Source organism: Zingiber officinale, chromosome 1A (genome assembly GCF_018446385.1).
Source record: "Zingiber officinale cultivar Zhangliang chromosome 1A, Zo_v1.1, whole genome shotgun sequence".
Taxonomy (NCBI): domain Eukaryota; kingdom Viridiplantae; phylum Streptophyta; class Magnoliopsida; order Zingiberales; family Zingiberaceae; genus Zingiber; species Zingiber officinale.
The window spans coordinates 184861876-184885029 of record NC_055987.1 but is presented as its reverse complement, the minus strand read 5'-3'; the positions used below and the strand labels follow the sequence as shown (position 1 = coordinate 184885029).

The window sequence follows — 23154 nt, the reverse complement described above, 5'->3', positions numbered from 1 at the left end:
ACAACTTCAATAATATGTGTATGTATTATGGATCATAAAATGATTTTTTTTTACTTTGTGACTTATTTATACTAATTACTTTTTTTTTTACTTTTATTTAGGAAGTTGATGGCGTGAAAGTTCTTCAACTGGAACTCCAGCTGGAGCAGCAATTCAAGTAATCTTTTAGCTGCTTAGATACTTTGTCTCTTGTAGTTCAAATCATATATATCTAAAACGTACCAAACTATGCTTTAACAATTTTTAACAATGCGATTGAGATTAATGTACCACAGTCCTGGTTTTTGCCCATGAAGGCAACATCTGATCTGCTTCTAGTGCAGGTATACATCCATCATCTTTTCTATAAGGAACAACATGATTTCAGCTATCGTTTTTTTATACTTTCTGATCTTGACTAACTTTATATTTTTTTTTACTTGGACATACATTTAAGAAAGTAAAATCACGACCAAGCGGTTTTTTAACTCTAATTAGTTTTCCGTTAGCTAGCAATTTGTTTGATTAATTTTGCTTCTCAACTTGTAGGTGGCAAACTTCCTTTCCCGTTTCAAGTCCATACCCAGTATTGTTGACCTTGACAACTTAAAGGTTTCCGGTGATGTTTGGTTTGGTTAAAGAATAGCGTTGAAGGTATTCTTCCTAGATTTGATTTATCTATTATCTAATTTTCACTTGACAAATTAGGCATGTGTTTCGTATGGAGTCTATTTTAATTTCTTTTTTATTCTTAAAATTCAAAATTTTAATAGATACTCTGTGTATTATAGTTGCACATTGATTTCCTTTTATTTCTCTTGTTAGCACATAATCACAAAATACTATGAAGAAGTACTATATGCTTCATTTTATTGGGCAATCAACTACCATGAAGACCTCTCAGCATTGACTAATTATTTATTCCTAATAGTATATTGGTGTTTTGTTATATTTTGGTTTTCAATCCATTTTAAATATAATGTTCTATTGCAAAACTCAAGAAGAAACATCATAGAGATTCCCTTTGCAGAACTTGACTTTGGCCACTCAACCTTTCAAGACTTTTTATTTGTTTATGTTTGTTACACTTCTAATATTTTGTATTAATGAGGTGAGTTTAGTTTTCCTTTTCATGCTATTGAACTTTATACTGCTAACAAATTGACTAGTGCTCTCGTGTTTTATAGGGTTCGATCGACAAATACTTTGAGGTCATCGTTGTTGATGCAGCTCACAGTATCATTATCCACAACGACCTAAGGATTAATTCTAGAGTTATCGTTAAACTTACTTTCATGATACCTTTTGTCTAGAATTGATGTGATTTCAACTCAGTGTTAGTTACCTATTTGATGTGCTTGTCTAGCCCCATAAGTTAGTAATTCTACTCAACTTGTATCCTTTGATAATTTGCATTCTGATATATTTTTTAAAATCTATTATTTTTCTATGGGTTTGTTTGACAAATGAGTTTTTTTTATGAATTAAGTAAAAGATATAAGTTATATTGTTCTATTTGTCTTGTAAAATATATTTTTTGAAATATTTTTTTTGTGATAATATTACAGTTTTTAATATTTATTTTTTAAAATATTAAGAAAATTAACGATGGAAATTTAATTTCATCACTAGATTTGGTGACGGATATTAAATTTCATTGCAAAATTTAATGACGAAATTAAACTTTCTTCACAAAAAGCATTAGCGATAAAAAATTTTACGATCGACAATTTTGATTTTAGTTTCTAATTTTTAGCTCGGGTAGTTTATAATTCCTGGCTCCACCATTGGCATTCGCCGTCGAGTAGAAGATTGCGATTAGGATTGGTGTGCGGGTTTTTGGTGGCGGTGCAATGCAATAAAGGGAAAAAGAAAGAAGAACTGTTGTCGCAGCCTAGTTTAGTACAAAATTATAAATTTGTCCTTACTATTTGAATAAATCCATCCATCTTAAAATAGACCACAAACTTCATCTTAGAGAAAACATTAAGGGATATAAATTTCACTTCATCTATGAAAATAAGCACAGATAAGCATTCTATGAAGACAATATTATCCATGAAAATAGCCAAATAACTATGTTCGACTATTTTTTTAAAAAATAATTTTTAAAAATAACACTATAGTCTGAGACCCCAAAATATGCACATAGATAAAAATTTAATAAAACTATTGTTTATTAACATGTAAGCAACGCTAATTGACAATGGTTGATTAAAACTATTATCGTATGTCAAATAAAGATTTCTCATAGACAATAGTTTAAAAAAATCGTTGTATGTGTATGTCAAAGACAACATTTTTTTAAAAATAATTGTCTTTTTTTTTAAAAATACATGGCCAACAACAACAGTTTTCAATAAACTATTGTTAAATGAAAAAAAGATAATAGTTTTTCAAAAAATTGTTATCTATTAGGTGTGGTTAAATCCCAAATTTCTTGTAGTGGCGCCTCATCCAAGCAAGATCCCTGGTCTCTATCCGCTTGGCCCCTTTCTTCTGGGGGAGCCCATGATAGCGCTCGGTCGAAGGGGACTAGCGTATTATGGGCATCCCCATAAGAGTTAATCGGTCTCCTATTTGACTCCCAAGTGGAAAGTTGATCCGCTTGATCTCCTCTTTCAGCCTGTCGACCTGTTGTAGAGGCAGTAAGCTCATGCGTTGGCCAATCGGGCAACGCCTATTGCTGTTACTTCAATATTTTCATCACTCGAACTTGTATTAGCGCATTGAGATCCTCTTGCGTCAGCGTCACTATTGTGAGTCATCCAGCGTCTTTTATTTTTTTATTCAGATGCAGGCTACGTTCCCACAGACGGTGCCAAAATGATCCTGTCCGAATGAGGGAAGCTGGAAAGTCGGGGATGGGGTGACTGCTGACGGGATGAAGACCTCAATCCTGCAAAACAAAACCAAACCAGGGAAGGGGCCCCTGACATTGACCCTCCGATGCTCAAGTTAGAATCAGGAAGAGAGAATGAGTAATCAAGAAATAGATAAATCTTACCTTTCTTCATACTTGGGTACCCTTTTATACCTTTTTTTGTGATCGTTCATCTGCCCTTATTTAATTATATTAATTACCAGAAGAAGACTTCTTTGTCTTGACTTCAGTGCATTAATAATAGATGAAGTGTTCTTCTTTATCTTGGCTTCTTCATATTTAATGATAGACAGAGTGCTTTTTTTGTTTTCTCGTCTCCTCCTGTGTAATGTCATTCCTTGCGTCGGACGGGCGGTCCAAGCGACTCGTTTTCCTGCCGATCGAAACAACTGACTACATGTTTGTCCATTCGTCCGACTGGCCCACGATGTCCATTCGTCCGATCCGTCGGATGATCTGCTCGGCCACTCCTTTACCGGCCGGGTGAAAGAAATGATTTTCATTTTTTTATTTTTTTAGAACAGAACAAAATCAGATTTTTATTTTTGTGAAATTAATTTTAGAATATTTGAAAAACATAAAAAAAGGAATAATTTTGAACTTTTTTATAACCATACGAGGAAACAACAAACAACGGTTTCATTTTACTTTCGATTCTTTGGTCCTTTCCTACCTAAAACGTAAGCTTAATTAAAATATAAGTCACCAATCGCCAACCATCTAGGATTCCATCTCAGTTATAGTAAATTTATAGAAATATTTATTTCAAATGAGACATGTAATTAAAGAATACTGAATTTTTTAACTATCTGTCATGAATATTTTTTAATTTATCTTAATTATCAATAAAAACAATTATAAAACTAAATCATTCATCTTAAGATTAATCAATAAATCTAACTGAATTTATCCGTAATTAAAATATAAGTCATTTGAATATGCATTGGTGCCCGGACAATGACGTAAGCTAGGAGGATGGTTTCTTAGTTTTACCTGATTTTACCTGATGGAGTTTCAGATTTAATAAATTAATGGATAATTTTTTTAAATAAAGTTAAACTTGTCACTACGATTAATTAACATAAATTGGAAAAATAAAATCAACAAAAACACCATTTAATAATTTCTTGGCAATTTGAGATTACGAATTAATAAAAAAGCAAAATATCAAGAAAGAGATATCTAAAAATATTCCTAAATTATCTTACACATATATCTACGTGAATCTGTGCGCCACATTTCGACTTCTTCTATCGTCCGCCCCCGCGAGTCCCGATCTCGTTCTTCAAGCCCTTGTGGTCGCCATTTGCCTCAGGTAGTCAGGTGTTCACCGGCGTCAATCCTTTCCTCTCCCAGGTGACTTGTTTTCTTCCTCTCTAGTCGATGCTTTTTTGGGTTTAGATTTTGGGTTTTTTTTCTTTCTCAACCGAGAACACCGAGAATGGAGCTTCCGATCATTAGAACAAACCCTTGCTGTCTCCATCTCCTTCATGATATTCGCCGATGCAGATCCTTTTGTCTCCCAGGTGTTTTTTTTTTTCTTCCCATGTTTGATGCATTGCCCTTCTCTATTTTTGATTTGGCCTTTTTTCTTTATATTTTCCCAAGCAAGATAACCAGAAATTTCGTATTTCAATGATTAGTTCAACTAGTGATGTTTAGTGAGAGGTTTATAATAGGGTGTCCATGTTAGTCCCTGTCCTGCAGTCAAACAATGAACGATATGTCTTTCGTGAACAGATCGAGCAGAGTGTATGTAGATGTATGGAAATTATGGGAAACCAATCGATGATTATTTCTTGACATTGAAACTCGGTTGAAGTTGTGCGATGATGCAGTTTAGTTGTAGCACTTGAGTATTATTTTTTTTAGATTGGATGTGGGTCGAGATAGGTATAGTCTGCGGTTCTTCAAGTAGGTATTAGATACTTCTTCTCATAAAGCTTAATAATAAGTGAAACCGGCACCGAACTAGTGAAGATTTCGTCGTCCGTCACATGTAGGAGTCGTGCGCGCTCGTCGTCGCGCGACAACATGAGTAGCGTCACGAGACGCTTCCGGTGCCGTCGGAAGCATTGCAGGGTGCCTAAAGCATCGCGGGCGCTTGAGGCGTCGTGATGTGATGTTTCTAGCGACGTCGAAAGCATCTTGTGATGCTTCCGGTGCCGCTGGAAGCACCTCTAGTGCCGCCAGAGGTGTCGCTGAATACCTCCGACGCCGTCGGAGGCGTTGCGAGCGAGTCGCGGACGTCGGGGGCAAGTTGTGGGTGTCGGGCATGGGAGTTACTGTGTAAAATTAATATTATAATTTAAATAAATCAAACAATTCTCACTCCCATTTAATTGTGATATTTTAAAGAGAATTTCATAAATCCTAATTAAATTATCTCAATAAAATATGAAAAATATATTTAAAATTTTAAATAGATTAATAAATTTTATTAAATAATATTCTAAAGAAGGGGAGCTTTGGCGCAACTGTAAAGTTGTTGTTATGTGACCAAAATGGCACGGGTTCGAATCTTGGAAACAACTTCTTGCAAAAAGTAGGGTAAGGCTGCGGATCCTTCCCTGGACCCCGCATAAAATTTTTTATAAAAATTATAATAAATCAAATTTATATTCTTATATATATATATTAATTATTTTATATTTTTTTACTGTTTTAATGTTTAATTGATATTCTAATTTCTTTACTATTTTAAATATATATAATTTAAATTATTAATTAAATAAAAAAATAGTTAATTTATATGATTATTATATATAAAATAGTATTTTGTATTAATTTATATAATTATGATTATTTAATCTGGATATTGGAGGATTATAAAGGTTATCTAAGTAAAATAGTACAAGAACCATTGCTTCCATTTGATTCACGTCACTCCTTTTAGTAAGGTAACATATTATGATATTATGATGTATCAATTTTAATTGAAGTTATTTATACAATCAATTGTTTTTTTAAAGAAAACTATATTTAATTATTTTTTATAACAATATTAAGTTGTTTAATAATGGAGAACGTATATAAAATCAATATATACCTTATTTTTAAATTATATACAATAAATATATTTATCTAATAATTACTATATATAAATAAAAAAATACCGAAACTATATCGGCATGGTATGATACGATACCGAAATCGTATCATTCCGGTCTAGGACCGAAACCACGGGTCAAAATTTTAAACCTTGCTATGGAGAACTATTGTCCTTATCCACTTTCTCGCTTATTGTAAAATAGTAGTACTTTCTTGTACAACTGTATCCTATATCTATTTTTAAAATTATGATTTCTCTTTTAATGTTTCACAAATCACAAATAAGTTAACATGATCTGTGGATAGATTACACAACAAATAAGCTTATCACATCTCTTAGCTCTATGACTTTGAGGGATATTCTTTACTATAAAGGGGTTTTGGGTAAATAGTCACTATTAGTAGGAACAATTTTATTGTGTGCTTCATAATACACTTTTTCATTTTCAAAGTCTTAATTTTTTTTTTGGTAAAAAAGTGTCAAACTTTTAGAAAAATCTATTTTGTAATGTTGTGTCCTCAATCATTAATGACAACATCATTATTTCATCTAGCTAAATATAAATATTATCATCCTTATTTTGTCTAGCTGAATAATAGCACGTCAAATTTTGCATGGTTGACATGCCCAATATTTTATCAAGGAAACTATAACTCTCAAGGTAATTTTAAGATTTTAAAAGTCATATAGACAAACATTTTCAAATAATATAGATGTAAGAAAGTGTATAATTTAATAAAAGGGAATATTGATCCCAAACAAAGTATTGACAATAACTTTCAAACTCTTATCATCTTGGATAGTGTCACTTTTAAGACATTTGCACGAGTTTAAAGAAATGAAAGATAATTTAGAAAAAAAAATAGAGTGAATTAAATTATTCTCACCAATATTAATCTATCATATAAAGTGGGTTTTGTGCAAATAATCTTTACTAATATGGAAAATTCATTCAACCACCCTTAGTATTATTTCTTCTGTTTAAATTTCTAAAATTTTAGGACAAACTTATGGAATTTAAAGTTTGAATCATTTTATTCTTAATTACTAATAAAAACATGTTTAATCAATCTTGCCAATTATTAGCACGGGAGTTTCACGTGTTTGCCATATCAGTATTAAATGAAGTTGTTTCAAAGAAATTCAAAATTATAGAAAATATTTGATTTTTTTTTGAAACATTGAAAATAATTTTGAACGCTAAGGGATTAAATCACATTTTCCCTCACAAATAATATTGTATGATGTGATTATATTAAGATTAATTAGTTCAACGTTATTTTTGTATTTCTTGGATGGGTGACATTGGTACAGGGGAGAAGATCCAGTGAAAGAATGTGGCATGAGGTTTCGTGTTTTAGAAGCACTGTCACCCCACTTGCCATGATGTCTCACCGACGGTCTCTCAAATGCGTTATCCCAACTAAACGGGTTCCCGCGTGTTGTGTTAAGGGAACACCCGACTTGCCAGAGCCATTCAATCGCCGTTGGTCCAATCCGAGGAGGAGAAAGGGGGAGTTTCATCATTCTTTGAAACCTGTTCGACGGTGGATCCAAGGCGAGGGCTACAATCATTTTGATTGCCACTCCAAAGGTACTATTTCAGATATCATACATAAAAAGGACCCTCCTTGTTTAGGTTAGTTGAGCCTTAAATTCTTGTTCTAGAGTAATGTTATTTTGATACTTAGGGTATGTTGTTGCCATTTAAAATGAGGACGAGTCATACCTATCCAAGAAAACACTTCTTATGGTGATTCTTGTTGATCGCTTCTTGAGTTCTTGAACAAGAAGAAAATAGACCAATTATTTTATTCTATAAAACTTGGGCACAATCTTTATTGGGAATTTATTGAAGAATTGAATAATTTGATTCATATTTGTATTGCTGTTTGTGGAAATCTTTTCATTTTAAAGCCAAATTATTGCCTATTTCAGCCTCGTGACTTGTAATGTTTCTTATTTCCCAGAATCTATCAAGACTTTAGAGGGCTTGGTATATGTAGCTTGAGAGAAACCCCATAAGACTAGATTTTTTCCACCAAAGATCTGAATTAACTCATTGTTACATTAGATCTTAATTTGATCCTCAAGACTTGTGTATTGTGATTATTCTGATTGCCACTCCAAAGGCACGTTTTCAGACCTCATATATTGAACTGAACCCTCCATAAGTTAGTTCTCTAAATTCTTGTTCGAGTTTAATACTCTCTTGTTAGTTAGGTCATGTTGTTGCTATCTCAAATCATAGTTATTTAAGGCATGAGGCATCTAAAAGCATATAAGTGTTGTGGGGCCTAAGGCGCAATACACAAAGTGAGGCACGCGCCTTACTAAAGTAAGGCACTCTAGATATAAATTTTTACAATTCAAACATGTATAGGGAATTTGTACTAAAATATTTCACTAACAAAACTATAATGGATAAAATATTAAACACTAATGTAAATATAAAATTCACTAGTAAATAAATACCTTATACACATAATTCAAAATTTTTAAAAAACTTCAAATATCTAAATCATTAAAATCTTCATCATCTTTCTCAATCATATCATTATCATCATCATCACGGGATGTTTCAAATTTGTATAACTAAATTTTTATCGGTTTCGTAAGATCAAGCGCCTTAAGTGTGTCCGGTTCCTCTCACAAGGTGCACGCTTAATGCGATGAGGCGCAAGAGGCTCGCCTGGCTGCACCTTGAGCCTAGGCGCAGCAAGGCGAGCACTTTTAATAACTATGTCTCAAATGAAAACCGGTAGTATCTGTTGAATAAAATACTTCTTTATTGTTATTCTTATTAATGACATCTTAAATTTTTTTAAAAGAAGAAAACGGATTAGATATTTGATTGATTAGAAATTGTGATGAATTCCTTTCTTTTAGATTGTTAACTAGTTTGCTTCTTCAATTGTATTACCTGGATGTTTTGGCCTGCCAATTCAAGTGCCCAGTCGTTTCTCATGCCTCTTGAATGCTTCTTCCCGCTTGCTTGGCTGGTCAGATTGAGTCTTCCTTTTTTTTCCCAATTGGGTATATGGGTTTCTCCTCTTATCATATCAGTCATATTCCCAAAAGAAGATGATCAATGTTTTGTTCATTTAGGAAACTCTAGGATGAACAATCAAGTTAAATATCTCTTTTCTTTCCACCTGTTTTTTCTGTTCAAGTATTTAGCAGAAAGGATTGGATGTAAAGTATCTTTCCTCTCCTCTCCTCATCTGAAGTAATCAAGCTTTTAAATCCTTACATTTCCTTCCAACTCTTCACCTACCTCCCCTATAATTAAATAATATATGGGATGATTACTTTCATTTACATATGTATTTGATTTCATTAAATATAACGAGTAAAAAAATAGAAAAGATAAAATTTGGTAAACTAGGCACATATAGGTATTGTTAAAAAAAAGAAAAGAACAAAAGAAAAGAGTGATTATGGCACTCAGTTCACTGACCTAGTTGACCAATTCCCCTATTGTGTCATCTGAATTTGTCTAAATAGATCGATCTTGCTCAATTGAGCAAATCCCTGTATGTTTAATACTCAAGCCATGAAGCGTGAAACAATGTTAAAAAATATGACATAATCAAACTCTCAAATACATGACACTCATACCTCTCATAAAATTAAAGTTAGTACTGAGTAGACTTTCGCAATATTTGTACAAAATGCCTACATTCTTTACATACTCGGGATGAAGTTACCATCAATATACATGGGTTTGTAGAGGTGTTGGAAGGATTTGGTTCGCTCGTCGCCCCAGTTGAGCTGGTCCCACCATGATCTCTCACACATGATCTCTTTCAGCCCATCAGCAACCAATGTAAGCATCGTAAGTTTGGGACAATCTTCCACCGCAATAGTCTTCAACGATGGGAAATTTAATGTTTGTTCCCCATCACTCAAACTCTTCAATTCTGGTAGCCGCCGTATCACCATTGTGTGGAGATGAGGGAAGATTCTTATAACTCTCTCCCTACTACTATTTCCCTGTCCCTCCAATTTGATCAATCTATCTATTGCCCTGCAATCCTCAATTTTTAGTGCAAGAAGAGTATTAGGGAACCTAGCCCTGCAGACTAGCTTTGCTTTTGGGAGACTCGAAAGTCGAAGCTCTTGTAGAGGTAGAAGAATAGGCTGAAGATTGCCAATTACTACCTCTTCTAGCTCACTCATTGCATGAAGCTGGAAGTCTGGGCATAGTTTCCGCATGAAAATCCATGGATGGGATGTTGAACATCGTCAAATTTTGACACCCTTCTATATGGAGCCAATGTGTGAATGCTGCCAGTCTTGGAGAGTCACAGAGGTTTTGAAGAGCAGCAAGCGTGTTGACTGTGATCCCAATGACTTTTAATCTCTTCAAGCTTTCCAGCTCTTCAAAAGTCGCACCTCCTTCCAAAGTGTGTCCTTCCCTCCACCCACTGTAGCTGTCCACCATGTTAAGCCATTGCAATTCTCGAAGACTGGAGATTAGTTGGTCAGGAATGATTCTCAAAGATGTCGTGGATGACAACGTCAAATATCTGAGATTTACTAACGCGGCCATCTCCTTAGGTAAAGAAGTAATCCTAGTTCTGGATAGTTCAAGAAAGTGTAGTTGCACCAGATTACCAATGCTTACTGGGAGCTCCTCTATAGGAGTCTCTCGCAAATCAAGGATTTTGAGGTGAGGCATGTGCAAGAAGAAGCCATTTGGAATCGTGTTGAGAAGTTTGTTAAACTGAAGATCCAGAAAAATCAAATCAGGACATTGAGGTGCTTTTGGAAGGTCGCTGATTTTGTTGCCCCCAAGTGATATTCTCTCTGCAGCTTGCCATTTCTCGGCTACCGGAGCTTCTTCAACCAACTCCCTATCCAGCACCAACCATTTGTTCTCCTTCTTCCCGCACTCACGTTCCACCCACAATATCATGGCCCGGGTCATGGGATGCATCGTGAAGTAGTCATCATGAACCCTTACGGTTAAAGATGCTGCATGTAGTATGCCAAGTAGAAACTGTGTCTTGTTGTCAGCATCCATTAGATTCTGCACATTATTAATAATCCCTTCACCTTGCCATAAATTCCTAAGGTTATGCTTGCTGATCCAACATCCTTGTTTGACTAATGCACCATAGGAGGCACAAACTCGCAAGTTGTCACTAGATAGACGATCATAGCTTAGTTTCAGGATAGAAAAAACATTATCTGTCATACCAGGAAGTTGGTGTGGTGTGTCCTTCATGATGGTCAAGGCATGCATCCACTCTTCCAAAGTCTTTTTTTGGTGCCATTGCTTGTGCCAGGATAATGAGAGCTGCAGGTAAGCCGCCACATTCTTTGACTAAAGCTCTAGCCATGATCAGTATAATCACGTTGGTGTCAATGACATCCATCCTTGCGCTATTTCTGAAGAGATTCCAGGCTGCCTCCTCTTCTAAGCATTCCACTTTAATCATCTTCTCTGTGCCCATATAACTGCAAGTGTCTTCTGTTCGGGTTGTGAATATGATCTTGCACTTTGATGGAGGCTCAGGAAGTGGAATTCCAACAACCTGATAATTTAGCGGCTCCCATAAATTATCAAGTAACAATATGAAGTTCAACTTACTCAGGACTCTATATAATTTGGCTGCTCTGTCTCTGTGTGTGACCTCATCCTGCCATGTCAAACCCAGTCGGTTGAATAAAGACCTTTGGAGTTCCTCCATCTTATAGTCTATTGATAGCTCAAGGAAGATAACCACGTCTACCTCTGCTTCACTCGTTTCACTCAGGAAATCATTGTTGAGTCTTCTCAAGAGTGCCGTCTTGCCCACACCGCCCATTCCGTGAATGCCAATCACACTCAAACTTTCATCTTTGGCATGGCGTCGAAGCTCCTCGAAGACCTTGTCCATGCCAATTGTTTTGGGGATTGGCATCTTGATGGAGTGGATAAGATTCTGGTTATCTGCAAGCTTAGTGAACTCTGCACTTTGTTTGAGCTCTCTGATTGTTGCAAGTGTTGCTTCAGCTCTGTTTCTGAGGGGATAGATAGAACAAACGTTGAGTGGGAAACTGCACAAACACTTGATCTTTTGATTGTATTTTCCCTCTATTGACTTGGCTTCATCTTCCATGTGTTGCACAGAGCTGAGCCACCCAAGCACTTCGCTCCTGGGAGTCAGGCCATCCCTTTTCGCTGCCTCAATGTCTCTCCTGACATCAGAACTCTTGTCCTTGAGTTGGCCAACCTCACTAACCAAGGAGCTAAAGGTCCCCTCATAGGTCATGATATAATTGCATGACTGAGAGCAACAAGCCTTCAACAAGTTGAAAATATCCATCAGGCAACTCGTGGAAATAGATTCCATTGTAGTTGTTGCAGCAATAGGCTTGGACAAAGTTAAGTATGATGCAGGAGAAAAATAATTGTGGGATTATGAAGACAGAGAATGATGCAGGGCATTATATATAGTAGATGCAGAATCAAATCCAAATCATGATTGCTCTCTGTGGAAGCAAAGGAGTGGGCAAAGAGAGAGGGCATTGCTCTTGAAGAGAGCAAAGTAAAGGAAAAAAGCTAGTATTGTACAAAGAGAGAGGGCATAGCTCTTGAAGAGAGCAAAGTAAAGAAAATAAAGCTTGTACTAGTGATGGTATTTGGTTGGTAGAGAATTTTCTTCGTTTTTCTGTGGTTTCTGAAGAAGGTTTCAATTTTTATTGGTTGTTTCTAAAACTAAAGAAGAGGGTGTTGATTAGCCTTATTAAAAGAAAAAGTAAAAAAAGATATTATTTTGATTTTTGAATTTATTCTTATAACAATATGGATATCCCGTTAATTAAAATTAAAAAAAAAAAGAGCATTGCTTTAATTCTATTTATTCTTCCATTAAGTGTTCGCTTAGAGATTACCCATAAATATAACTTACAATTTGATTAAAAAGCACAATATTTGATCAAAACAATTTCTGATGCAGAAAAGTAATATCTATGTAAATAAGTGTTTGAAAACCACCAAAGTTTTGGACATGACTAGAGGATGCATTACACAAATTTGTATCATACACAAGTTAATAATCTTGTATAAATATGCTTTTTCAGCGGGATGAGTATTGAGTCGTGTCCTTTAGTCAATGCATTCATAGATTAATGGATCTTCCTTGCTATTTAGTAGAGATTAATATATCTTGGATACTTTATACTTCAATTTGTAGTATTATCTTCTTTTGTTCTTTGTAGTTTAACATTTAGAAAGCAAGTTATATATATATTTTTTGCAAAAACCTTTATTAATCGTTGAAATGTTTGACATTATAAAATGTGTTTTTTTGTTTCTTTGCTTAGACTATTTTATGCTTATTTCATACAATATCCTGGGAGATAATAATGCTTCCAAACATGGTGAACTTTATCATAACATTCCTTTGGATATCATGAACTGGAACTCAAGGAAGAGGTTCATCTTCCATGAAATTGATAGTTTGAATGGCGATTTACTGTGCCTTCAAGTGAGTCCCCTATAACTTCATTCATTTAAATTATGTCCATTAATTGCCTTTCAAAATAAGGTTGCCTTCTCATGTTTTCAGGAAGTAGATAATTACGAAGATATCTCAGCATATTTGAAGAGAAAAGGTTATATTGGTCATTATAAGGTAAAAATATCCTCTAACCAATGAGGAATTCAATCATCTGCAATGATTAACTATAACACGCCATGTGCTCTAACAAACGAGGGATTTATTCATCTGCAAGGATTATGCTCATGTGCTTGCTTCATAGTCTAACATTTAGCTCCATAATAGTGATACTGTTTTGTAAAAATATTTTGCATTTAAATAAGTGATAGAATTCACATTTACAATAGGATTCTGTCCACCAACACATACTTGTCCAAATTCACCCTTACAAAGTTTGGAATGTGAAGCAAGGGAAGTGTGATTGCTTTATGGTTGTAACTTGCCTTAAATAAGTCATGTGTGTACTTTCAACAATCAGATGCCTTTCGGTGGAATTGGTTGGCTTCTTTGCAAGAACATAAGTGTGTTTAGCATGGAGCAAACCTGGGATGGGTTACCTCCTACCCTAGAGTGACATTCCACCACCGGACAAAACCATATGGTTGATAATATAAAATGTTGGTCAAATCAGATGATTCCTCCATGTTGCTATGTATATGTCATGTGTTATGTAAAGCTTTTAATAATGTAAAATTCTCATAAGAAATCATAGATGCATATTTGAATGTCAGCGTCGCACTGGATGGGCTAAGGATGGATGTGCTCTTTTCTGGAAAGCTGAGAGGTGCCAAAATTTTGTTTTATTCTTCTGCTTTTATTGAACCTTATATCAATTCTTGTTATGGTTGATTTACTGCAGGTTTAAATTACTTGAGGCAGATAACATCGAGTTTAGGTCTTTTGGCCTTCGTGATAATGTAGCCCAACTCCTTGTTTTCGAGGTAATTATGCAACAAGTAGGAAAAGAAGAGTTTTCCTATTAGAACCTGTACATTCTATCTTTAACTGTCCCTACAAATAAAGTCATACATTTGCAGGAGACATGTATCTTATTAGAACCTGTTATCTTATATATTTGGAGCATATTGTTTTTTATTTATTAGAAGGGGAGCCTTGGCGCAATGGTAAAGTTGTTGCCATGTGACCAAAAGGTCACGGGTTCGAATCCTAGAAACAACCTCTTGCAAAAAACAGGGTAAGACTGTGTAGAATGGATCATTCCCTGGGACCTCGCATGGCGGGAGCTTCGTGCACCAGGCTGCCTTTTTTTTATTGCTTTTTATTTATTAGAGAGCTAACAACATTTTTTTTCTGAAACTTTTGGTGGAAAAAGGTTTGATTAGCAACTGACGCAAATAGCTTAAGTGCATGACCTAGTTAAATAAAAGAAAAACAGAGCAATGAGGCATACATTCTTAATTCTTTTCTTTAATTTTTTGGTGCTTGTTGAAACCAAATATATAAGATATAATTTTAGTAATAAGAAAAGAATAGAGGGAATAATTAAAATGGATTAACATGAAATTCACTTAGGAGTTTTAGATATCTTAGATCTATTATTGAATAGAGATATTGTGAAGATTCTATGATTCAACAATGAGAAAATATTGATATTTGATGTAGATATCCTTAATAAGGTAAAGAGTGGGAGACTAAAACATAGAGGAGCTTTGGCAATTTTGTGTCTACACCTTATGCCCGGTAAAACAATTTTCATATTTTACGGATCGAGTGCCAAACAATTAGAAACCAATATGGATAAAATTTAATGAATTTAAGATAAATGGGAAAATTATTACAAAGGGAAGAAAAAACTTTTATCCAGGAACATTTTGTATGGTCCAATAGATGAGAAATGATAGAGGGCGTTTGGTTCTTTCCTAGGACTAGAAATCGGAATGGGAATCATTGTATTGTGGAATGGGAATGGGTATGAGCATAGATATCACTCTTAAAAGCAATGTTTGGTTAGTTGCATATTTTCTATCGGAATAAATCAAAATTTCCTTTTTTACCCCTAAAGGAAAATAAGAGAAAAAATTAGATGTGAGAGAAAGATGAATGTGAGAGAAAAATATGATGAAAGAGAAAGTATGATGAGAGAGAAAGTGTGATGATAAAAAATGAAGAGAGAAAAAGTGTGATGAGAGAAAATGAGAAAAACGAGTGTGATAGGAGAGAGCATGATGAGAAAAGATGAGAGAGAAAATATGATGTGAGAGAAAGTATGATGTAGAGGATGAAGAGAGAGAAAATATAATGAGAAAAAAATAAGGAGATAGAGTGTGATGAGAGAGATTGAGGAGAGAGAAAGTATGATGAGAGAGAAAGTGAAAGAGAACAGTGAGTGTGATGAGAGAAAGTATGATGAGAGAGAAAGTGTGTTGAAGGAAAAAAAGGGAGTGTAACAAGAGAGATTGAGAAGAGAGAAAGTATAATGAGAAAAAAAAAAGAAAAGAGAGTGTGATGGGAGAGATTGAGGAGAGAGAAAGTATGATGAGAAAAAAAGGAAGAGAGTGCAATGGAAGAGATTGAGGAGAGAGAAAGTATGATGAGAGAGAAGTGTAATGAGAAAAAAAAAAGAGGAAAGAGAGTGTGATAGGAGAGATAAAGTAGAGAGAAAGTGTGTGATAAAATGATGAGAGAGAAAATATGATGAGTGAGAACAAGGAGAGAGAAGTGATATGAAAGAAAAAATAAATAAATATATTTTGATATTTGATATTAAGGGAGAAAATTTTAGTTTTATATCAAGAGTATTTTTGGAATAAAGGAATATTTTGATTGATGAAAATAGGATAATGGCTCATTGAAGGGGAGGTACATGGGAATGAGTTATTACCCAATTTCAAAGATTAAATCCCTTATTTGTATTCCTATTCCTATAATCCAAACATTAACAATGGCAATCAATGATTCTCATTCTCATTCCCCACTTCTATTCCCCTAAACCAAACACCCCCTAAGTTAATATTGTATTGACATGTTCAATGTTCAAAGGGCAGTGGCTGATTTTCTGGTTGAACAAATTGAAACAATTAGTGTTGAAAGTGTAAGAGATAAAGGAAGATAAAAAAAACTCTATTTAAAATATTAAGTGGTTAATTGATTTAAATATTATTAAATATTGACTATGCAAAATAGAGTTCAACTGAGAGAATATCCATTTACTGATTTCCAATAGTTGGGACTCCATGATGATGATTTTTCTCTCCGCAAGAAATGTTGGTATAATTTTCTTCAGCAATTTTAGTATATTACTTCTTTTCTTTATCGCCCATTAAGTAATACCTGTAAATTGGTACTCAGCTGTGCTCTTCTAGAATAGTGAAACAACTTTTTTCCCCCTCTAATCTTCATATCTTTGAGTTTTTTATGGCTTTATGTACGCTTTTATCTTTGAGCTCTTTGAGAACCCTAAATGGAGAATTGAGTTTGCTTTTCCATGCTTCAAGCCATGTCACATGTGATATATTCTGTGGCATAGGTTTTTTTGGATATAACGATGCAAGAGCCTCCATGCTTGCTATTTTGTCTCTGAACTCCATTTGCTATAGGCAGTTATCAAAAGGTAATCCAAGAAGATTAGTAGTTGGAAACATCCATGTGCTGTTTAACCCAAAGCGTGGAGATATTAAGCTGGGACAGGTTCGTGATTTAAAATTTTAAGATCTACCTATAAAAAATTTCCTGGATGTGTTCTTTTATCTTTTCACTACTATTATGTGTTTGGGGTTTTATAATTTTTATTTCCGATTTTCCTAGTCTATGTCTGGTTTTAAAAGTTTCTTTAGATGCTACATGGCACTTGATTTTTAGTAAGAAAGGAAATAAGAGAAACAAGATCTATTCTAACATCTCATTTATTGTTGTAAATCAACAAGCTTGAATTCTTAAATGTGTGAAAAGAAATACTATCGGATTAAAACTTGCATTCTATTAAATGCTATTAGGGAGGAGGAGAGCTGGGAGAGAGTAAAAAAAATGCTGATACGAGTTCATCAACCTTCAAGAGTAGCAAGATTTATGACAGAAAAAGAGAAGTGAATATCAAATATAATACAATGATTTTATATTCTTTGACATTGGTTCACCTACAACCATGGTTGCATGGAGTTTCTGTTGTTTATCTGCAGAGAGAAGAATTTACTAGCTCCATTTTAAATATACTTGTTGTCTGGGGCATAAATGAGTGCAAGTATTTGGAATACCCATAGCCTATAATTTACTGAAAGCTGGAGAAAAAGAAGTCAGATTCCATTAGTTAAGGAAAGAGATTCTTTGTTGTTGCACGCTTTCCATTCTCCCTATCCTATGCCTTTTCCCTTTGTTTTTCTTGTGTTCGTCTTCCTTCATTTAATGTCGTTTCTTCTTAGCTTTATCTCTTCTATTAAAAAGGCAATTACCCTCCCAGTCTCTCTTCTTCTCTTCCTTGTTACTTCACAAAGATGATGGTTTTATCAATCCAAGGAGGAAAGAAATAATAAGTAATAACTGCAGTCAGCATGATTTATTGCAATTTGCGAAGCAACATGCATAGAAGCTATGAAGATGAGAGATTTATCATCAAAAGCACTGGAGGGAGAGACAACATCCTAGACAATAAGACAAAACATTGGTATGGGATGAGATTGGGACATCAACAAATAATCAGTAGTGCACATGACAGAGAGAGTCCTCAAGGGTTATTCCAAAATTTTCAGCTCGTAGGAAAGTGATCAATCTATATATTTATATACTTATTACTACACCATATTCATTTGTCTTATCCCAAATGCAACACATGAAATTGATGTGATAATGTTATCTTAGATAGGATTTGCACTCAAGACCTCCTGCTTTGATTGGCTTGCTACTTATCTCAAAAGCTCGAGCTGTTAGGAAAGAGACCAATCTTTTCATCTATGTACTTGATAACATGTGGGGACTTTGGCGAAAAGAAAAACTCATGTATTGTTGTTTGAGAACTGTTACATCAATGGTAGCTGGATGAACCAGAGTTGATCCCACTTTCCTTTAATTGAACAAAGTAAGTTTGACCACAGCTACCGTGTTTGTGCATACAATCGCAATCATACTTTAACTAAGCCCTACTTTTGAATGAATAATTATACAGTAACATTTTAAGTCCATCTTTATGATGATTTCCTCCATAAGATTTTACTTCTTTTCCATTTAAGATTTTCAAGCTTCTTATTGTTTCTTCAGATCTATAGATTTTTATTGAAGGCAACTCAGCTTTCAGAGAAGTGGGGTGGAATTCCTGTTGTACTTGCTGGTGATTTTAACAGCACACCTAAAGTATGGTCAGCTGATTCTTTATATAATGCTATGCTGATATGGTTTATCTCTCCATACTTCTGCATTATATTCTCCTTTTGAGGGCTAATGATATACTCGAGATTATTGTCAAGATGAATCCAACTAAATATCATAACAGTTTTTGGCAGTCTTGAGCTACCCTTTCAGTGCACGTAACCAATGGAACATGACAATTTCTTCTAGTGTTTGTGAACTTATTAACTTAGGTTTTTCATAGTTGCTTATAGAAGCATGAAAAGAAATCCATTATTCTAATGGGATTGGGAGCTGCTGACCTTTTCTCTCTTCATATTAACAGAGTGCAATCTATGACTTTTTGTTGACATCCAAGGTAAATCAGTAGTTTGTTGTTCATAGAATAAAATGCCATTTTCATCTTGGGAAATTGTAATTGAGATAAAACAAGAGTTCTGCAGCTGAAGGTTGACATGCGCAACAGAAGAAAATTTCTAGAGCAGAATAATTTCCAGTTGGCTTCATGCGATTTGTCTGTGTAAGTACAAGCTTTTATGTTTAATAAAAGTATATCTCATTTTTCTTTGAGAAAAAATCAAGAGAACATCAACTTGGGAATAATAAAAAGGTACCCTTGTTTTAGAAATCACCAAATGGCTGCCCTTTAATTATTGTCTATCCAAAATACCCTTATTTTGTGACCTCCACCTTCATCCCTATCACCTTCCCACGTCTGAAAACATTGCCCCCATCTTGTCCAGAGTTGTCATCCTCACTGGCTATGCAGGTGTCATCCACTGCCTAACTCCTTGGCGAGTTCACCCTCAACACCTCACAAGATCATGATATCATAGCATGGTGTCCCCAGGGCGTAGCACAGATGGGGAGTACATGGTTCTGTGGCCGAAAGGTCCAGGGGTCGATCCCCGGGGTGTCACTGCCTAGGGTTAACGTCTCCGCCATGCACTTTCCACCTGTGTACCTGCATTTACCTCCCTCCATATCCGTGGAACCGGCTCTAGGGGGGCTGCTGATATGATATCATAGCATGGTGACTGCCAGACCTTCACCCAATCTAACTGAGACAAACTGAAGCAGCATCAAGGCTCTCAGTCTTTGGCAAGTGCTCTGGAAGATGGTGACAATCTAATTGGGTGGGGGTGGAGAGCTGCTTTCAATCTTCAACAAAGACAATGTTCAGGAGATGGGGATAACGTTGGAGGTGGAGGTAGAAGATAACAGTATTTGGGGTAGACAAATGTTAAGGGGTGCTTCTTGTTGTTTTTGAAAAGAGGGATGCCCTTTTGATTTTTTTTTTTTCCAAAATTTGGGGCATTCTCTTGATTTTCCCAAAATAGGGATGCCCATTTGATCATCTTTAGTTTTTGTTGCAGTCTAAATTATTATTGGACTGGTAAGGAGTTGGCAAATGGTTCACCTCATTCCCTAATTACACATGACTTGAATCTGCAAAGCTCTTATGCTACCATCAAGGTTCATTCTTCTTAATCTCTCTTATTTTTTTCCCCCTCCGTCCTATATTTCTGTCAGAATTTGCACGCTGTTTGCAGAGTACTGCAATGACGAGAGATTATCTAGGTGAACCACTAGCCACTAGCTACCACTCCAAGTTTCTTGGAACTGTTGACTATATCTGGTGAATTCATCTCTTTCTCGGCATTCTACTCTCAAGTTCATATTTCTGTTTTGATAAGTTGCTCTTAATCTAGGTACTCAACTGGACTTACTTGTACCAGAGTTCTGGATACACTGCCCTTGGACACGCTGAGAATGCTTGGTGGTCTACCTTGCCAGGTATAATAGAACAAAACTTAAGTGTCACTTTCTTTCAATTGTGAAGGGAGTGCTCCCAAGTTTGTTTGATATAATGTTATTTTCAATGTACTTTGTGTAGCAACAAATGACATTCAAATTACTGGATAAGAACAGTGGGTAGTGAAGTGATTGTTACCTTTGGCATTTGTAATAAATTGTGTCAGTAATTAGATTCTGATGACACTAAATGCATCTTGAATCCATTCCTTTTTCAGGATATTGGAAGTGACCACGTATCCCTTGTAGCTGAGTTGGTGTTCACAGAAAGCAAAGAAATAGAAATACAATCGACCGATGAAAGCAGCAATGATGAAGGCACTGTTATCTCCAAAGTCAATTTAAAATGATACTAGGTATTCAACTTAAGATGTATGTTGGTGTTGATCCTAGGTATTCAGCAGCAACCTTGGAACCATGGATTATAATTGATAGTCCTGTAAGGAAACAATCCAAATTGAAGATCACGGCCAATGCAAGTTTTACAAACAAGGTTGGGCTTCTAGTACAACTATTCAAGTGCTAACTCAAGGATCTTCCAATACGTATTTCGTTTTTTTATTTTTCATGTTAGGTTTGTTGGACATAAATTATGTTGAAATTATTATGTACAAACCTTTTTAAAATTTCATCTGAATCGCTTATAATTTGTTCGAACTATTTCAGAATTCCTTTGGCTTGTTATCAATTGTCATTTAACGTTGTTTATTAATCCTTTTGTCTCCTTATCTTGAGCAATATTCATGTTGTAAAGTTGGATTATCATAGAGATGTTATTGTAAAATAGAAATAAAAGGATAGTTCGGTGGTGCATGAAGTTTCTATCGCAGAGTCTGGAAAAGAATCGTATTATATTGGATTTATTGTATGTAGTTTTATTTTGCTATATGCTAATGCTCTAATATCTCAGAATTTCAAATGCTACATAAATATGTAATATAAGATTGTTAGAAAGGATACAATAACAATGCACTAATATCTCATAATTTCATCTCGTACCATTCAATTCAAGTGGAGATGCACATTCTTTACAATATGTCTAAAAAAGCACAAGAAGTTTGCTTGGCCGATGAAAATATAACAAAGTAATAATGGCAAATTACTGAACCAGTTAGTTGAAGTTCTTGAATATTCAGATCACATACTTGGTGCATGTAATTAAAGGATGTTGGGCTCTTGAGTTATTGATTGTGAGCGTTTCCCGATTTATCTTGATGGTCGTGGGAAATTTCTGTGGGCCGGACCAGTCATCCCAGATTCGATGTTACCCAATCTAGTTAATCATTTTTTTTTTAATATTCAGATCACATACCTAAATTTAAAAAATATGAAATCATGCATTAAATACCAATTTTACCCCCTCCTATTGATCTCAATATAATTTGTTAAATTGATATTTGAGGATATGAATATAATTAGGAGAACTATATGAACATATATGTTAGGATTGTAGATATCTCCACAATAGCATGATATTGTCCACTTTGTCCACTTTGGGCCTAGGCCCATGATCTTTTCCATGTGTTTCCAATATGGGACTATGTTTGCAACCTTGCAACTCCAACAATCCCCCCCTCAAACAACCCATATGGCTCAATCAGACCATAGCTCTTGTGCACAGTCGGCGGTTAAACCTTCTGGCAGTCCGGGCTCTGATACCAATTGTAGGATCAAAAAGAAATTTAGATATCTCCACAATAGCATGATATTGTCCACTTTGGGCATAAGCCCTCATGGTTTTGCTCTTGGGCTCTCCCCAAAAGGCCTCATACCAATGGAGATATCTTTTCTCTTTATAAACCCATGATCTTTTCCATGTGTTTCCAATATGGGACTATGTTTGCAACCTTGCAACCCCAACAATATAGAATCTGGTTCCATGTCATTCCGAGCTTTCTAGATTTATCAATCGATTTTGGTCGAAATATACTAATGGATCTAGAGAGCTTAGAAGGATATAGAATCATGTCATATGTGTTCGTCTAATTCTCCTGATTATATTTATGCCCTCAAATATCAATTTGACATAATATATTGATAACAATAATTTTTTGAACACGAATCAAGTTTTTTAATCGATGCATGTTCAAAAATTGTTACTTTCAATATGGTGTATCTCAATGATGTTTGAGAGTATGAGTATAATCAAAAGAATAAAACGAGGACATAGATCTAGTTTCATGTCATTTCAGTCTTTTAAGGTCCATCAGTCATTTTTAATTGAAGTTGATTAAAATAGGTTGATGGACCTAAAGAGCTCAAAATGACATGAAATTATATTTTATGTGCTCATCTAGTTCTCCTGATTATATTCATACCTTTAAACATCATTGTGATATATCATACTGAGAGCAATAATTTTTTAAACATGAATTGATTAAAAATCCGATTTTTGTTTAAAAAAGCACTGCTCTCAATATAATATGTCAAATTGATGTTTAAGGACATAAATATAATCAGGAGAACTAGACAAACACACAAGAAAATGATATTGAATATATCAATCGGTTTCAGCCGAAATCAACTAATAAATTTAAAGAGCTCGAAATCAATTTTATATATATTAAAAGTAATAATTTTTTAAACATAAAATAATTTTTTTAATCGATTGCTACAGTATATCAATCGATTCAAAA

General features: G+C 34.7%; 1 protein-coding gene across 3 annotated transcripts; it reads left to right on the top strand.

The window, feature by feature from the left end:
- Positions 1-4103: 4103 nt before the first annotated feature.
- LOC122038650 (carbon catabolite repressor protein 4 homolog 3-like) lies at positions 4104-21186 on the top strand. Of its 3 annotated transcripts, XM_042598491.1 has the most exons (15): positions 4104-4219; positions 7230-7509; positions 13233-13396; positions 13478-13543; positions 14140-14192; positions 14268-14349; positions 16970-17056; positions 18617-18709; positions 19029-19061; positions 19147-19223; positions 20068-20179; positions 20257-20342; positions 20416-20500; positions 20737-20836; positions 20912-21186. In XM_042598491.1, the coding sequence occupies exons 2-15, from the start codon at positions 7251-7253 to the stop codon at positions 20944-20946; spliced, it is 1332 nt and encodes a 443-aa protein (XP_042454425.1). In that variant the 5' UTR covers positions 4104-4219; positions 7230-7250; the 3' UTR covers positions 20947-21186. The 3 variants fall into 3 exon arrangements, 2 of the variants coding, with proteins under 2 accessions (XP_042454425.1, XP_042454426.1); XM_042598492.1 differs by lacking the exon at positions 4104-4219 and having other exon boundaries at positions 5628-7509; positions 20080-20179; XR_006127923.1 differs by lacking the exons at positions 4104-4219; positions 20912-21186 and having other exon boundaries at positions 5624-7509; positions 20443-20500; positions 20737-20821.
- Positions 21187-23154: the final 1968 nt, after the last annotated feature.

Coding starts and splice junctions, on each gene's coding strand:
- LOC122038650 (XM_042598491.1), top strand. CDS start 7,251: ATGTGGCATGAGGTTTCGTGTTTTAGAAGCACTGTCACCCCACTTGCC. Junction 14,350..16,969: donor CCCAACTCCTTGTTTTCGAG/GTAATTATGCAA, acceptor TGCTATAGGCAG/TTATCAAAAGGTAATCCAAG. Junction 17,057..18,616: donor GAGATATTAAGCTGGGACAG/GTTCGTGATTTA, acceptor TTGTTTCTTCAG/ATCTATAGATTTTTATTGAA.